Below are 18,496 nucleotides of genomic sequence, written 5' to 3' on the forward strand. Positions count from 1 at the left end.
AATGAGGCCGTTCTCTTGCTTTGTAACTTTTTATCTCAGCATGAACTCAGTTCTCATCAAGGAGCTTTGTTTATAGCTTTAAATTTTTTATTCCTTTGAGAATAACCCAAATCAGTAATGACTTTAGACAGCACACCTCTCACTCTTAGAATATTTCTCTTGCCTATATAAGCAAAACTATCTGAGTAATTAAATCTCCTATAAGAGAAATTGTATTTTTTCCAGGGAAAAGAATTTCGAGTGTTGATTTTTCACTCTGACTTGTAAGGAAATCTATAATTCCGAAACAAATGACTAGGTAGCTATAGAACCAAATAAATGACTAGGTAGCTATAGAGCCAAATAAATAGAACCAAATAAATAAACCAAATAGCTATAGAACCAAATTCTACCCAATATCCTAGTTACTAATCAGAAGATGTGGATGCATATGATTATGGATAATTAAATATATAGAGAATACTCAGCTTCTTATGGAGAGGAAGAGTTGAATTTCAGATACTATAGAAAATGTAAGAATTCCTTGAATATTAATTTTCCCTGAAAAAAAATTTATTCCCCATGTTACCTGGCCTCCTCCTCTTAAAATTCTTCTAATTACTTTGGTAAGGAATGATGTAGGTGAGAAAGGAGGGAAACACACATGCTACCCACGCATATGCATATACATATGTTACATACACAAGCACACACACTTCACACTGGCAGACAATAATCAACTGTTCTGGAATGTCACAATTTCTCAAGTTTCCCATGAAAGATTTCTGTGACCTATGCCCCACATCCAATAACGCATTACCTAGAAAGAGGAAAAGAGGCTTTTTTTTTTTTCTTTTTTAGCTTTCCCTCCTCATAGAGGAAAGGCATCATATCTACAGGCAACGAGCAACACTAAAAAAGAGCAGAGGCTATTTTTATCCCTTGCAACTTTTTGCTCGTTACTACTCTCTTTCTGACTCTACCTCAGGCAAAAAGTTAGAAAAAATACTGTATTAACCACGGCTGAGAAGAAGTGAAACAATGCCCTCAAATTTGCCCCATGCCGCCCCAAAGCACACATGTTACAAATCATGCCAGTATCAGAAAGTTCCGGAAGCATCCAGAGGATTCTTGAAGTTATTCTGGCTACATAAGCAGAACTGCTATTGATTAGTGCAACCCGCTCTGTGTCCTAAGGAGAGCCAATAAAAATCTCATTAATTTACACCATTGGTTTTCAATGAGGCTGATAACTTTAGAAATATGCCAAGGCATTTCCTTTTATTCCCCGCACCCCACCATTTTTCTTCTATGTTGCTTGTCACAATGTCTGTAGGATACTACTGTTGCTTGGTGGTCAGGGACCAGGGACGCAGTCTCTGCACGCTTCATCCCCTCCAAATGCCCATGGCACTCTAGCTGAGAAATGCCGGATTTAAAGGGTATCAACCATTCTTCTATCATCGAGAGCAATAAAAAAGTAAAAAAGCAAACAAGTTAACCAAAAAAATACTTGAAATGATTGCAGCTGTTATCTTGAATAAAAGTAACTTATAATTGATTAAGTTATTAACTGCTTTTATCAGGTGGGTCTTTCATAAACATGGCTTAAATGTGAGAACAATATATCTGACTTGGGTTCAACTGTGTCCTCACAAAAATATATAATGAAGCCCCAACCTCTAGGGACCTGTGAACAGGACCTTAGTTGGAGATCTGGTCTTGGCAGAAAGAATCAATTTATGATGAGGTCACACTGACTAGGGCGGGCCCTAATCCAGTATGACTGGATGGCTGGTGTTCTTACAGGAAGGGGATCTGGACAGAGACAGACTCCAAGAGAAGAAGGTCCTGTGACGTCGGAGGCAGAGACTGAGGTTAATGCTTCCGCAAGCCGAGGAACGCCTGGGGCTACCAAGAACCAGAAGAAGCAAGAAAGGTCCTCCCTTCGAGGCTTCGGAGGGAGCATGGCCTTGCTGAAACCTTGACTTCAGACTTTCAGCTTCCAGAACAGTAAGAGAATAAATTTCTGTTTTTTAAAGCCATCCAAGTTTGTGGTAATTTGTTGTGACAGCCCTAGGAAACTAAGACAATAGCTAATCTATATTTATCCCCAGCTTGGCAGTGGGGCAGAGCCCAAGGGAGCAAGCAGTCTTCGGCAGAAGGGGGGAGTGGTGTTTGGGGCAGGACACTTGCTGGTGTCCTCTGCTGCTGGGTAACAGAGAGGGCAGGGGCCTGTTCCCGCTTCTACCCAGGAGGGCACACTTTCTTTTGAATTCCTCTACTTAGGCCTTCTAAGATTTTTTTTTTAAAGATTTTATTTATTTATTTGACAGAGATCACGAGTAGGCAGAGAGACAGGCAGAGAGAGAGGGGGAAGCAGGCTCCCTGATGAGCAGAGAGCCCGATGCGGGGCTCGATTCCAGGACCCTGGGATCATGACCTGAGCCAAAGGCAGAGGCTTTAACCCACTGAGCCACCCAGGCCCCCTAGGCCTTCTAAGATTTAAAGGACAATCTTTTCTGGATTTCCTGGTCTAGAGTGAAATTCTATTTCATAAATATGTGTAGCTAAGTATGGTTGCCCAAAGACAGCAGGCTTGTTTGGAAAGCGGTTACAATTCCTTTCCAAATTTCATGAGCAGGCTACCCAGATCTCCTCCCCTTGCTGTGCTTTCCCGGGGACCTTTGGTGTCTAGTGCATCCACTGTGCCTCTCCCTGTGCAACTCCTTCCCCACGTGGTATCCCAGCTCCCAGACCACTCTCCACTCTCGGGTCGTTTTTGTCCGACACGCCAGCCCTTCAAGGCTCTCTGCCCTTCTACCTGCCAATCCATAAATCACTTTCAGCTGCTCTAAGTGAACGCGAATCTTCTCTCCGAGATCACGGAGCCTTCCCGAGTCGCGCTCAAGTGTTGGCGTGCCAGCAAGCAATGGGGAAGGGGGTTTGGAGTCTTTGAGCTCAGGGGACTCCTGCTCTTTTATACATGAGAAGTGTAATCTAAGTTCAGCCACGAATGCGCTGGGAGAACTTGCAGTCTCCATGTTTGAGCTTCTGTTTCCTTAGGCCAGTTCAGTAAGTGCGGAGCCTCTGCCGTATACACACTCACACATGGGCCCGAGGGATACGAACCGAAGACTAAGATCCCTGCTCTCCAAGGGCCAGAAGTCTAAAGGGGTAACCTATGCAAACAAGTGGAGGGGAACACTGAACGTGCAAAACGTGAAAATTCTCTAAGAGAATTTTGGCCGGCAGACAACGGAGTATGGCATTCTAGAACAAGGAGTATGGCATTCTAGAACAAGGAGTATGGCATTCTAGAACAAGGAGTATGGCATTCTAGAACAAGGAACCGGCAGAGGCAAAGGCCTGAAGTTATGTGTCCTGGTAAAGACCTTCCAAACAAGAATGATCGATTTGCTTCTCTAGCCTCTCCCATGGTGACTATCTGAACCACCTTTCTTTGATTCCGCCCCTAACTCAGATCGTAAGCCCCTTGGTAAGGGGTTGAGACTTGTTTCTGGAGAAATGGGGGCTTCTAGAAGATTCTTTTTAAAAACTTTGAATAATGGAAAAATTTAATGATCTATAAATTTGGAGAGGAGAGCATAATGGATCTTTAGGTACCTTTGTTCAGTTTCAAGAATTATAAACTCATGACAATTTCTTTTCTGTAATACCCTCACCTATATATCACCCCCATATTATTTTGAAGCAAATCCCAGGCACAGTGGCGCTTCTTATATAAATATAACAGTGTGTAACTCTAAAAGATAAGGGCTATCGTTGAAAACATACAGGTTAAGTCATTAGCATACTGAAAATGATAATACATTAATATCATCAAATGTCTAGTCAATGATTAAATTCACAATCGTCTCATGAAGATCACAGTTTATTTCCACAGTTTTGGTTTGATCCAAACAAGGTCCCCAGTTATGATTGGTTGCTATGATTCTTGAAGTTTCTTTTTCATCAATAAATCCTGCCTTGTCATCTTTCTCTTTAATCTCTCTCTTCTCCTTGCAATCTATTTGTTGAAGAAGCTGGTCTGTTTGCCATGTAGAGTTTTCTGTGGTCTGGCGTTTGCTGATTTCACTCCTGTGGTTTTATTTAATACCTTCTTTGGTCCTCTGTATTTCCTGTGCCTTGATAGTTAGATGTGGAGGCTTGGTCAGATCTGGGTTCCTTTCAATGTGGCAAGGCTGTTTCACAGTGGGTATTGCACCCTCCCATCTGGAGATATGGTATCTGGCTGTCACACTTCATAATGTTGGCAGTCACGGGAGGTCAACGCCAAGACCACTAACTCACTGGGTGATGCCGTATGATGCTGTCCTGCTTCCACTGGGCCATCTTCACTTATAGCTGGAAAACATGTATAAAGATGGTCCTCCCATCATCTAGTATTTGGTTGCCCAGGGATACACCTCGTAAAATAAAGGCAAAAATAAGATCAATGGATCGATCGATCAAGAATTTTAGTTCTTCCCATTTATCTATTATTTTTTAAAATAATGTGTCGGTTTGTTAGTATCCTCTAATGGAGACAAATGAAGTTTCATGTTATTATTGCTTTGTTTTGGTATCATAATTAGCTCGTGAGTTGGAACAATGTGATTCAGCCCATTGCAGTTATCCTCACTGCTGCTCAGTTTGCTCCATCTTTGGCCATTGGGGGCCTCATTAAGGCATTCTGAGTCCTTTCCACCGGAGCCACCATTGTCTTTGACAGCTTCCTTGCTATCTGGTATGACAAGGGAGTTCAGACTCATCTTACATGGTTTCTAGCCCACCCCTGGAAGTAACCACTTCTCCCAGGAGTCTTCTTTTTTTTTTTTTTTTTTTTTTGGTGGAAATGGGATTTAGTAGCCATAGTCTAAGCACCTGGAAAACTCTGAAGCAGATTTAAGTCGGCTTCTGCTCCTTTGTGGGGGAGGGGAGCGGGCAGTCTGGCTTGGCCTGAATGACTTCCAAAAGAGTGGCGAGAGATTGTGAGAAGGGAAAGGGTGGCCAGTGACCATTTAGGAGTTACCGTGGCAGGCTAGGAAGAGATGACAAGATTCTCGATCAAGTCTGTAGGTGTGGGGATGGATCAGAGTTGAGAGAAACTTTGGAGACTAAGTTTGCATAGTCTGATTTGGTCATTCAAGACAGTAGGGATGAAGGAGGGTAAAAGATGACAGGCTTGGTTAAAGCCTAGCTTAGTCACTTACCAACTGTGTGATCTACATCTCATTACTTCCGAGACTTGGTGACACTGTGGGATTGGTATGGTCCATCGCTTGGGATTGGTATGGTCCATCGCTTGGGGTTGTTAGGGGCATTAAATGAAGTTGGAAATGGAATGAACATCGTATAACGTGTGATACCTACAAAACGTTACAAATGTGGAATCTCCTTCCCATACCAGCATGTTGAGCTTTATCTAGAATATGAAGGGGTTGGCCTATCTGCTCATGGACTATTAGTAACGGATGCTCCAGCATTTGCCTAAACCACATTTTATTGATTATTTTATTAAAAAGATAACATAACAGATTTAATGTTGTCAAAGGAAAACAAATCATATATTCTTCTGAGGGCTATTTCTTCTTATTTGTTATCTAAGGTGACAGATTTCATTATAGAAAAGCTTAGAATAATGTTTTAATTTAAAAATTGCTCCCATAAATGACAACCAAAGTATTGAAACAAAGTGTCTCAAATACTGATCAGTTAAGTCAGAGTTTCTTAAAATACTATCCAAAACGGTTGTTCTGATCAATGATTTCTGTAGCACTCTGGTTTTATAAAATATAATATTAAAGTCAATTTCTTCCCAGAACCTCCCCCCACCCCGCCCATTACTTAGTGATATCCTGTAAACCTTTCTGAAGTTATTTGCTTTTCTAAGATGTATTTTTTGAGGGATCCATCAGAAGGATTTCTGAATCAAGATTTTAAGGTTAGAAGTAGCTATCCAGCAGTTATGATAGCAACATTAAGTGTGGATAAAGAGGGAAAGAGGGATTAAAATCTTTTTTAAAATTTTTTTTATTTTTCCAGCGTAACAGTATTCATTATTTTTGCACCACACCCAGTGCTCCATGCAATCCGTGCCCTCTCCAATACCCACCACCTGGATCCCATTTTTCTTTCCTTTTTTAATTGTGAAGGCAATACAAACTAGTTAAACAATTTCAGACAAAAGAGAAGGTCATAAAAAGTGAAACTAACCCAAAGCTCAGGTGCCAGAAATAACCACTGTATTCTTCTAAATGATTTTCTCTACAGGCACACACATAAAAATGTTTTGAATATTTCATCACAATGTACATTTCTTCTGTAGCTTGCTTTTCTGATATAATTGTGAAATATAAAGTCACACTTGTTAGTTCAATATATTGTAACCACTTAATGTGTTAGTACATAAATGAACCAACTGCCCCACACTTCATCAAGCAGCTGCTTGATGTTGCCCATTTGAATGAGCACTGAATGTATGCTAGTCTTTCTGACTAGCACTTTATAGTTAGACATTTATATGATTCCCAATATATTAATATTTTTAAAGTTCTTTATCAAAACAGACTCTGAAATCAGGTCTGGGTGGGCGAGAGATACATTATTGCCAATTTCTGTGCCTGCTATAGTTTCCATAATGGTTAACAAGAAGTGCTTGAGGGAAGCTTTGAAAAACTGTTATAAGACATGACTTTCACTTAATGACGTTTTATTTTTTTAACCAAAATTTGGTTGTAAATTTCCTCATTTCAAAAACCCCATCTTCCACTTTCTGATATCCCTCCTAACTCAAACGGTTCTCAGTGATGTAATAATTTCCCCTCCTTCAGTAGCCACACTTGTCTTTGAGATCTGGGAAGGCTTCTCTTGTCAGCGCATGTGGCTTTTCCTTTCTTCTCTTAAAAAAATGTACTTGAATCACTTTATTGAGATAGGGCACACAAATACAAAGCGGTGCAGCGACTTTGGAAAACCATCTGACAGTTCCTCAAAAATGAAACCTAGAATTGCCATAAGCCGTGCTTTCTATTTCCTTTAGGAACACAGTCCTTCCCACAGAGGAGAAGTGGCAGAACGGTCCCCAGTCCTCTGGTGTCGTGCTCTCATCTCACCCCATGCGGCCCCCCCAGCACCAGGACAGGCTGACTGCCCTTGGCCACTTCCCGGTGTACAGCCCATGCTGTCCTCCTTCAAGCTGCCCAGCACCTGTAACCCTCAAAAATGGGCAAGCAGACCTCACTGAACAAGCAAGGCAGATGTTTTTAATATAAATTGTCATATTTTCTTTTTTTAAAAAATTATTTATTTATTTGAGAGAGTGAGAGAGAGGGCACAAGAGGGGGTATAGTCACAGGGAGAAGCAGACTCCCCACTGAGCAGCAAGCCCAGTGCAGGACTCGATCCCAGGACCCCAGGATCATGACCTGAGCCTAAAGCCGTCGCTTCACCAACTGAGTCACCCAGGCACACAAGTGTCATCTTTTCTGTTCTTTAGTTTGTTTATAGGTTGCTCTGCAAGCGTTATCTTCAATTATACCATTGTCCCGGAGGCTTCAATACAAGTATGTTGTTATTTCCTAAACCCATGTTCTTTTTGGCAGCTGCTAAATACTTAAATGTTTCTATTTGAGCCCGAAAGTACCATGAGTATTTGTTGGATGATGAAGCGGACAGCCCTGCCAGCCTCGGTGACTGTAACACCAGCCACGTGAGGGGGGCCGCCCTGCAGTGCTGATAACAAGCATTCACAGGAATGCGGGTCTGATACCAGTCAGCACTTCCACCACTTGGAACTACTGCTTGGACGACAACACCATCAGAATCACCCGTGCGGGCTCAGTGCAGTCTTTAAGGCCAAGAGAACGCCTTGTTCTTCTTACCATCTCAACATTCAGCACTGGAATTTACTTAACGTCCTCAAACATCACTGGGAAATGGCCCGTCATGCTTCATTTAGCTCAATTCACTTTTTATCATCAGGTTATTTTTATTCAGAAAATTCTCAAAAATGTTCAAATAGTGGAGATTTATCTTTATCTTCTCTAGCTGAGCTCAAAGGTGACATTTTGTTAATTGGCCAGAGAACTTAAAATGTTTCAGCTATTTCTTCTTCTTCTTCTTTCTTCTTCTTCTTCTTTTCCCTACATTTCAGCTATTTCAAAGTGATATCCATGGGGTGGGGGAGGGGGGTAAAATGAACATTTTTAAAAGAAATGTTTTGTAAAGGCATGCTCAAAAAAAAAAAAAACTGATTTTAAAGTTTAGCTTTTGTAACCCTCAAAGAAAACTAAAGGCTGACTCATATTTTTTTAAAAAAGCTATTTGGAAACACTAGGCATAAGCACCTGATTATAGGCAAGTTGGCAAATGTCTCATTTTGGGGTGATCTAAGGCAAAATTTGAATTGAGTCTTCATTTTGCCAACCTTCAAAAATTTATTTTTAAAAAGAGTTTACTTATTTATTTGAGAGAGCATGAGCAGGAAGAAGGGCAGAGGGGGAGGGAGAAGCAGATTCCTGCTGAGCAGAGAGTAGGTGGGCCTCGAGCCCAGGACCCAGGGATCATGGCCTGAGCCAAAGGCAGAGGCTTAACCCACTGAGCCACATGTGCCTCTCAAAAATATGTTTTAGTCATTCGGTTCAACAAATATATTCTGAGTATACCCAAAGTGCCATGTAGTATTTAGCATTGGGGAAACCACAGAAAATAAGAGACAAAATCCCAGGGGCAGGGATGGGTAAGGGATGGAGGAAAATTGACATTAAAAAAAAAGTAGAGGCAAAAGGCAGTGAAGGGGCACTGGGAATGTGGTGTTGTCAGGTGGAACAGACTGCAATTTTAAAATGCTGGTCAGGAGGAATCTCATGGTAGGTGACAAATGAGCAAAGACTTTAGGGAGGTGAGGGAATCAGCTGTCTGAAAAATTATGTCCTAGACAGAGGAACCAGCTGCTGTATGCTCTAAGGAAGCCAGTGTGGCTGGTGTAGGGTGAGCAAAGAAGAGGTAGAAGCCCGGGTCCAAGAATGAATGGGGCAGGGTCTCATGTAGGGCTTGATGGTCACATGAAGGACTCAGGGTTTTGCTTTGCATGCAACAGGAAGCCATTGCAAAGCCGTGAACTGAGCAATGACATCATCTACTGTATTCCCATTGGATCAATTGTTACCATGAGGAGAACAGACATTAGTAGGGTCAGGGTCCAGTTGGTAGACCTGAGAGGGGGCCGCTGCTGTATTCCAGGGGAAAGACACATGGTTCACCTGGAGCAAGACAGTGGAAACGACGAATAATGCTTGAATATAAGTCTATTTTAAAGGTAGGGCAAAGAGATCTGAAAGGATTGGATGAGGGGTGTTGGGAGAAAGGGACTCAGAGAGGACTCATGATTTTCAGCCTGAGCAATGAGAAAGTTGACTTGCCATTAATTGATATGCGGAAGGTTTCATGCCTAGCCTCCTGGCCGGGGGGTGGGGGGGTCCAGGAGTTCAGACTCAGACATACTGAGTTTAAGATGACTATTAGACAGTCAACCATTGATTTCCTTCTGACCAAGTCAAAATTCATCATCCTCAAAGAATGAAAATACTCTGAGGGTAGAGTTCTGTTTTCTTCATTGTTGTTTCTCCAGAATCTTGGATAATGTTTAGTACATGTAGGTTCTCATTTAAAAATTAATTTAACAAATATTTGCTAAGCACCCGTTATGTATCTTGCTCTGTTCTACATGTTAGGGACACAGTGGGGACAAAGTAGCTAAAATTTCTGCTCTCCCTGCACCTTACAATCTAGTAGTGGTATGCAGGCAAGCAAATGAAGTAAAATAAATTAACTCTTCTATTTGTTGGTGTACCTGCTTAATAAACATTTGTTGAATGCTTACTCACAGGGTAATCAATGTATATATCATAACTTAACAAGGCAGAAGATTGAGATCTTGGAGTTGGTATTCCATACCAGCCTGACTTAGCCAAATCCTGGTTCAGCCTTGTTGCTTCTCACAAATCTCATCTTCAGGCGCCTGGGTGGTTCAGTCTGTTAAGCATCTGCCTTCAGCTCAGGTCATGATCCCAGAGTCCCAGGATGGAGACCCACTTGGGCTCTCTGTTCAGTGGGAAGCTGCTTTTCCCTCTGACCCTCCTGTTTCTCATGCTCTCTCTCATTCTCTCTCAAATAAAGAAATAAATTCTTAAAAAAAATCTCATCCTGGGACGCCTGGGTGGCTCAGCTGGTTAAGCAGCTGCCTTCGGTTCAGGTCATGATCCCAGCGTCCTGGGATCGAGTCCCACATCGGGCTCCTTGCTTGGCAGGGAGCCTGCTCCTCCCTCTGACTCTGCCTGCCATTCTGTCTGCCTGTGCTCTCTCTCTCTCCCTCTTTCTCTCTCTGATGAATAAATAAAATCTTTTAATAAAAAAAAAAATCTCATCCTTACCTGATAAATATCAGGGCTGTGTGCCTCATCCTATAAACAAGTGAGGGGGGCCTGCTCAAAATAGAACTCTTTGAAGTGGAGGTCTGAGATAGCTGCGTTGAAGTAAGCACCCCCAGGCCACTCAGCCCCCCTTAATGGATCTGAACTAAGCAGCATATTCCTTTTGACATTTCGAAGCATTTTCTCATTCTTTGTCCCCTTTTACAAGGCTGTGGATACCTTGCTTACCTGCCATTAAGGGCCACCACAGTTTCATCTGAAAGGCTCAATTTGCAACTTTTCACAAACCTAAAAAGGTGTACTAAAGTAGGCTCTATATTCTAAGGAATCTGTTATCCCACTCCCCCGACCCCTCCACCTAAAACGAAACTTGATGCATTTTCCATTCCCAGCAGGAGCAGCAGGAAGGGGGTGGTTTGGTCTTTAGTAGCCCCCAATAATTTTACTTATTACTCCCCAATTATCCTTCCACAGCCAACACATTCAGCCATCTGACATATACTCAGTCTCATGTAACAGACCAACCCCCCCCAACCTCTCCTATGGTCCTATGCAGAATTTCTGGAACAGCCATGACTCCTTCCTACTAACCATTTCTTACCAGTTTCCACACGGAATTTGATATCACACTTACTTCCCCCCCAACATTTCTTAGAAGGTAAATAATGAATGATCTTATGTCCTTGAAAACCATCATGTCCTTGCTCAGACCTGTCTGAATAGCCCTTCAAAGGGAGAATTCCAGGGCTCTTTCATCTTGAATGCTGTCCCTATCAAAGTTGTAATTTTTAAGACAAAACATCCAGGGTTCCTCATCAGTTGGGTGATGGCCATATTCATCTTGATGTTGCCTCTCATGCAGCAGATCCACGGAGAGCAAGAATTTCCCATTGGCAGAGTGTGTGATTCACCAATGACTTGCCCCCTTTCCCAGGCCAACAAAGTGGTGTTCAGTCCCCCAGATTTCTTTACGTCCCTTTGATGAACAAATGGGTATCGGGACTGCCCTATATTGTAATTCTGGGACATACTGAAGTCTTCCTGTAATTTGACATAATTTGATACCCTACAGGAGCTCAATAGAATGATGGCATCTTTAACATTTCCCTAAACACCTACAGAAAAGGCATTGTAGCTTTTGTACAGTGAAGAAAGAGCGCATCCTTTTATCCTTAGATAAGTGTTATCATTCTTCCTAAAGAATCTAAATGACAGTACAAAGCAAGAATCACATGGTGTGGAGTGTGTAACAATCAACAAAATGTTCAACACCAGTAGAAAGGTATCTGTCTGCTGTCCATCTGTAGGATCACAAAAGCTTTTCTAACAGAAACTGAAAAGATTTCCTAAGAAGCAGAAGCATCATCACAGGACATGATAGTAAGTGAACAAATTGTCCATAATGAAGTTATGCTTCTGGACAACACAATACTGGCAAGAATATCATCATTTAAAAGGCTACATGTTTTGATCACCCCCATTCAATCACAGCCAAAACATACACACAAAACCAAACAAAATTTTCTCTGCTCCAGTTCTTTTCATGGTCAGCACCTATGTTCAAGTTTCTATGTCCTTATCTCCTCCCTGATAGAAAATAAAATCCGGTAGCAGAATGTGGACTGGAATTGGAAGATATTATCATCAAAGTTGTAGTCTACCATGCATCTTATTTTGTATTGAACAGATGTGTTTTCCTAAATATCATGCTGGTAACTTGCCACAATTTCCCCCCCCCACTTAACAGTTACCTATTCAGAGACTTCACAGATTTTGTCATAGATACCATCAAAAGTGCAAATTTCCACCTCAGTCTAATTGCTTAAGGGTTTTTTTTTGTTGTTGCTGTTTTCCAATTTGCCTTGAAATTCTAATATGACGCTTCAGGCTTCATACCTACAGATTTCAAGTGTACCAATAGACCTATCCTGCAGGAATTATGTAAACCTTATAATAATTAATATTTGTGAGATGTATTAAGATCCTGGCACAGAAAAGAGCATTGAAATCCAAAGCTATTCTAAAACTTTCTTTTTTAATCAGTTGCCAGCTGGATTGTAGAGGGCTTCTAGTTCCAGCTCCCAGGCAAGAACATTGCTACCATTTAAAATACGTATGCTTTTTTTTTTTTTTTTTTTTAAGAGAAAAGTCATAAGAGGCAAGGTAAGGAAGCCTCAGGAAGCCTATAGAAATCCCAGGTGTTCAGAAACATGTAACAATGCACAGTTAATGGAAATGCAATTAGAGGATAGCCTGGGTGGCTCAGTCGGTTAAGTGTCTGACTCTTGATTTGGGGTCAGGTCATGATCTCAGTGTTCTGGGTTTGAGCCTTAACTTGAGCTCAGCTATGGCTCTAGCACTCAACAAGGAGTTGGCTTCCAGATTCTCTCCCTCTCCCTCGGACCCTCCCCACCCCAACTCCAGCATGCACACACGCTCTCTTTAAAATAAACAAATAAATCTTGAAAAAAAAATACAATCAGATTAAAAATGTTTCATTGGAAAGCTGCCTCTGAACCCCATTCCTGGCAACTGCCATAGACTAGAGAGAGAGCTGCCCTGAAATTTCCCAGTTTTCCCATGAACAGACCGAAAGGGAGCAGGCAACTTAACCTAGATTGGGGGCAGGGGTCAAAGTAAAGTGAATCCTATATCAAACCCATCGTATAGATGAGCTGTAGATAAAAGGCCAAACATAGGGTTTCTAGATAAAATACGGGATGCCCAGTTAAATTTGGATTCAAGATGAACCATGAAGAATTACTTAGTTTAAGTTTGTCCCGACTATTGTATAGGACATGCTTAGAATTCACTCTTTATTTGAAATTCAAATTGAAATAGGCAATCTGTATTTTTATTTGCTAAATCTGGCAACACTAGCCAAAGGAAAATTAAAACAACGTATTTTCAATTGACATTATACTGCCCTGTACCATTGGAAAACACGGATAAAAAGAATTACGTAATTGTCTATTTTGTTGTAAAGATTTCTGTTACTTAAAAGTGGCAAAGGTCTCAAGGTTCATAAATGACATTAAAACAGGTAAAAGAAATGGGCTATGCTGGTATAAGGATGATAATGAACCTTTAAAGATCCACACATCAGAAAATCTGCTGTTACATGAATTCTGTCATTTGAATAATTTAAGCTATGACTAAAAGCAAAGTAATGCCGCACGCAAATCAGTCTTATTTTATAGTCACCTCAACTGGACGATAACCCATTAGCCTTGCATTTCCAAGTAAAAAGCCAGTATTGCCTAAGGCACACACTTACCACTTGCCCACCTCTTCTCAGAACTGCCAATGTCTTCTAATGAAACATTAATTTTTCCAAACAACTGTTTCAGTCAGTGTCTTATTAGCAAAGCAAATATCTGATTCCTAAACTAACATGTCCAGGTTAAGGGACAGTTACTTCAGAAAGGAAGCAAATTAATAGAAATACTATGGCAGGATTCGGTTCATTTGGATGTTAAGACAGCCAATCCCTTTTGAAAATATTTCTAAAATGTACCTTTCCATTGTTTCCAGTGGATGTGATAGCCATGTCCCCACCTTCCCACCCCCACAGGGAAAATTATTGCTTAAGAAAATCTGAACAAACAGGGTAAATAGTTGGCCAATATTTTCCTTATAAAAACACACACACAATTAGACCTGGCCCAAATGCTCAAGGTAAATTAAAGATCTGGCCATTACTGATGCTTCTGGGTTTTCGAGAGAGCCATTCTGGATCATTCAGGTACCAGGAGCTGCCTTTTCCTAAGTCCTTTGATTGGAATCATCTAAAATTTGTGGCTCTGGAAACCTGACTTAAAGGTTTAGCTGAGTTGGGCTTCTGAAACACACCAGTTTACAAAAGACTTTGTGGAAGAAATAAAGTCCTTCATGGGACTTGCCATCTATTTATTACAGAGCATTATTTTGGACTGTTGTGCTAAATCTAATCTGACACATTATTAACCTTTGCCAATTAGGCATTTAGTAGGCTAGGCTGAATATTTTCTTAATTTGCACATTAAGGTTTGCCAAAACAACTGGCACTATGATGGTAAATTAGTTGAGATCTTTGATTTATATAGTTTAAGTGCAAACGTAGAAGCCCTACTTTCGAGAGGATGACCTAATGGGTACCAAACACTAGTAAACATTATTAATAAGATTAATAGAAACAATGGCAGCTAATGCTTATTGAGTGCTTCCTACGTTCCAGGCACTGCAAGTACATTTAGTCATTTAAAACTTTCAATAATCTTATGAGGTTTTATTTCCCCAATGTTGTGGATGAGAAAACTGAGAATGGTTAAGTTACTTGCCTTAAATTACACTTTTAGTAAGTAGTCAAACTCAGCTTTGTACCTAGGCGATCTAGCAGCAGAATGATCTAGAAGCAGAAACTACCCGCTTACCACTTTGCAACACTGCCTCAGCTCATGTATCAGATAACAATGAAGACCTTCCACCTTCTCAGGTCAGGTTTCATGGGAAGGAAGTGTCACTTCTTGGACTGAGATACAGATTTCAGAGGAATAGGAGTAACCCTTTACCCCTGCTCCCAAACAACCACAGGCAACCTTGCAATTCTCTTAAAGTGTGTGCATTTTTGGTTTATTTTAAATATGTTTATGATAGGATTCATGAAGAAGCTTTAATATGCTTATGATAAGGTGTTGACATATATCAGGATCTGCAGTGACAACAGAACTGTAAATGTGTAAGGTGGGGTCTCCCATCAATGATAGGGACATTCTAGATGTTAGTCAGCCAGAGAAGAGCGATCTGACAAACCCAGAACCACAGATGGGATCTCTAGCTGGGTGGCGGGCTGGAGTCTAGCTCTCCTGAGTTTGATCACCAATGGCCAAGGTCATGGTCTCTCTGTGGGAAGAGTAGGGACAGACATGGCAGAATCCAGGGTACCAGTAGAGTAGGATCATGGGGTTTTACCTCTTTTTACCTAAGCTTCTTTCCCTATTGTCCTCCTTGAGTGCTGGAAAAGGCCTTTTGAAAGTTCCAGTATATCTCCAATGTCTCAGTGAGGGAGTTTTTAAACAAATGGGGCCATAGAACACCAGAGGGGGGCAATGATGATGGTGGGAAAACAAGAGAACCCAGAGAGGACAGGGATGAAGACAGAAGCTTCCTGAAGCCTGCCATCCTCCCTCCCTCACCAGTTCTGTAGCCAAAACTTGGGGGTGCTGCCTTATAATTTAATTTGGAGGCAGTATTCCAATGTGCCTTATACACAGAGATGTTTGAGAACGGTCTATAAAACAGCCATGATCGTTTTACACCACAATCAACTTTGAAAGGGCTGAAGACAGTCTGATCTTTCTCCTTTCCTTCTTTTTAAAATACAAGTGAATAAATGTAGAGATGATTGTTGCTGATAGTGCTGACATATTTGAAAGTGTCTGTTATTCAGGAAGGAGCAAATGCTATGTACTTAATGAGTGGATTTATTAAGCTAAAAAAAAGTCCCCTGCCAAACCCCATTCCTGGCTCAAGAAAGTATCACCTTAAGAGTTTTACTTCTTTTTAAAAAGAAGAAGGAAAAGAAGGTGGAAAAGGAGGAGGGGTGGGTCCGAAAGTTGGAGGAGGAGGACCAGGAGGACAAAAAAGAAGCAATTGCTGCATGAAACTAACCAGGGCTTTACAGGGAGCTGGGGAATGGCACTTTCATTTCAGGAACCCTCACCCCCTCTCTCCTTGACCAACACAGCAATTATTTTTCCCTAGAAAAAACGTTATTTCGGTTTCTGAAAACACCCAACTTTAGGATGCAGAGAGTCTCATGAGGTATTTATGCCAATTTTTATATTATTTTCTCCCAGCTTATTGCAAGTAGCTCTAACAACACAAGGATCCTTAAAGAGGGAAGGCTGAAGCTTCATCACTCTGTTTGTAAGATGCACACAGAAACACAGCCATGTCTTCCGGGGTCAGGAGAGCCCCAGAACTGGGAGGCTGTGAGCCTCTTGGTTCTGGACCAGTCCCCAACATGCGTGCACGGATGAGGTGTTCAGTGGGTCCACCCGCCCGCTCACTCCAGCGATGCCCAAGGGCAATATTCTCACCCCAGAACAGCTGGACTAAACTCTAAAATTGACCAAGGGGGAAAAAAAAATGAGCTCCTTAGAAAAAATGCTACTACACTGCCTGGTAGCGTTAATCCGGGTATTGTCAGCTGCCAGAGCTGTAGATTAAAAAAAAAAAAAAAAAAAAAAGACCAGCCGCAGGATAAAACGAGGAAAGAAACCTACCCACTGGCTCTACTGGCTCGCTCAAGTTCTGCGCCTCGGGCTTCATGAAAAGAGGTCTATGAGGGGGAAAGTAAAGGCACCTTTCCTGTCGTTTCCCTTGCTCGGAGCGTTGCTGGTTCTGCCTCACATGACAGTCCCGTGGTTCGGGACGCGGCCGCTAACACCTGCTGGGATCCCGCGGGAGGCTGCGAGCCAAGCCGCCCAGTGTTCGGGAACCGTCCGCGGCCGCGACTGCAAACAGTGCGGAGACCAACACGAAAACGGTTTCTTTTTCTCAGACTTTTCGGCAAGTAAAGGAAGAAAACAAAAACGAAACAGAACACGCTCTAGTCTTAAGTTGGGAAACTTTTCCTCAAAATTGCATTATCCTTTTTGAGCGGCCGGGAAACCCCTAGCTTCGTTTCACGGGACCGAGACGACCGGTGTCCAGAAGAACACAAACCCAGGCAGTTCAGGAGGAAAAATAAAATAAAAATAAAAATAAATCACGGACCAGAAGCGTAAGTCAAGCCGGGTTGTACTGTGCGGCTTTGGAACATTCTTATCGAAACACCCGTGTTTCGCGCGCTCGGGGCTGCTCGTTCCACTGGCGCCTTATCCACAGTCGGCTGTCCTGGTGCGGCTGCATTTTCTGGAAAAACTGGGTCCCCAGCACCAGGCTGAGCGCGCTGTCTCCCGGCCCCCACTCAGCCAAGCTCCGTCCTCCTGCTCCTCCCTCCGCAGCCCCTGCCCGCGGCCGCCGCCGTCGGTCCCGAGACCCGAGGCGCGCGCGGGGAAGCCGCCCAGAATCAGGGTCGAGGCTGGGGGCACTTTGAGCCAACTTGGCAGTCTCCGCCACTGCACACATTTCGGGGACGCTGCGGGCCACAGCGTAGAACTGCAAACCCAGGAGGCGAGCTGGAGCCGGGTGAAGGCAGCGGCCGGCGGGGCTGTTAGTGCCGCATCGCCCCCAGCGCGCGACCACGGAGGGACGCCGGGGACCCGAGACCGGGAGACCGCCGAGCCCCGGCCGCGCGCGCAGCCACTGTTTGGCGAGAGCCTTCCAACGCGGTTCCCCGCTCTTCTCCCGTCCCTCCCCGGGTCCGGCCGCCTCTAGAAGTGTGCTGCCCGACTCTGGCACGGGTGGGCTCGGAGACCCGAGAAGCCTCGAGTCGCACGCAGTGTCGCCCACCCGGGGTTCGAACGCGTCGCGCAGCCACCTGTTCCACAACGCCCGGAGTTTGTGTGGGCGCGGGCTGCGGCAGGAGGGACCCTGCCATCCCCTGGGTCCCACACGGCCCAGGATCCCGACAGGCTGGCACCACCCCAAATCCAAGTGCGCACATACCTTCACGCAACTCCGGAGGCTCGCCCCACTCCGGCCACCCGCGCGCGGTGACTTACTTCCCGGTGTCGCCGCGGCAGCCCCAGCCCCAGCCCCGGAGCCGGCCACCGGGGCCCCAAGCGCACCGGGCTCCTCCGGTAGGACGGCGCCCCGAAATACCTGCAGTGAAGATGCAGAGAGCGAAGAGAGCCTTGCAGACCATGGTACCCTGGTGTGCGGTGCCGAGCTCCGCGACTGACCGAGCGCTCGGAGCGCGTCCGGCTCCTCCTCTGCCGCGCTGGCGGCCGTGGGAGCCGGGAGGCGAGGGCGGCTCTGCGCGCTCGGGCTCGGGCTGCTCGGGCGAAGGGCGGAGAAGCGAGACGAGCGCGGCGCGGCTCCGTCAGCGGCGTGTCCTCCGGCGCCCGGCGCGCTTCTGCTCCATCCCCGCCGCCCGAGCCTGGGCAGCCTCTGCCGCCGCGCCGGCCCCAGCCAAACCCCTCCCACCCCGGCCC

The 18,496-nt window shown here is 43.9% G+C and overlaps 1 protein-coding gene across 1 annotated transcript in view; it reads right to left on the reverse strand.

Moving 5' to 3' along the window:
• PARM1 (prostate androgen-regulated mucin-like protein 1) overlaps positions 1-18,281 on the reverse strand; it is a 100,406-nt gene extending 82,125 nt beyond the window's left edge. The window contains exon 1 of the mRNA XM_044224292.1: positions 18,165-18,281. Within this exon, the coding sequence (XP_044080227.1) occupies positions 18,165-18,207 (43 nt within the window). The 5' untranslated portion in view covers positions 18,208-18,281. The remainder of the gene's footprint in view (positions 1-18,164) is intronic.
• Between the last annotated feature and the right edge of the window lie 215 nt (positions 18,282-18,496).

Source organism: Neovison vison, chromosome 11 (assembly GCF_020171115.1).
Source record: "Neovison vison isolate M4711 chromosome 11, ASM_NN_V1, whole genome shotgun sequence".
Lineage (NCBI taxonomy): Eukaryota > Metazoa > Chordata > Mammalia > Carnivora > Mustelidae > Neogale > Neogale vison.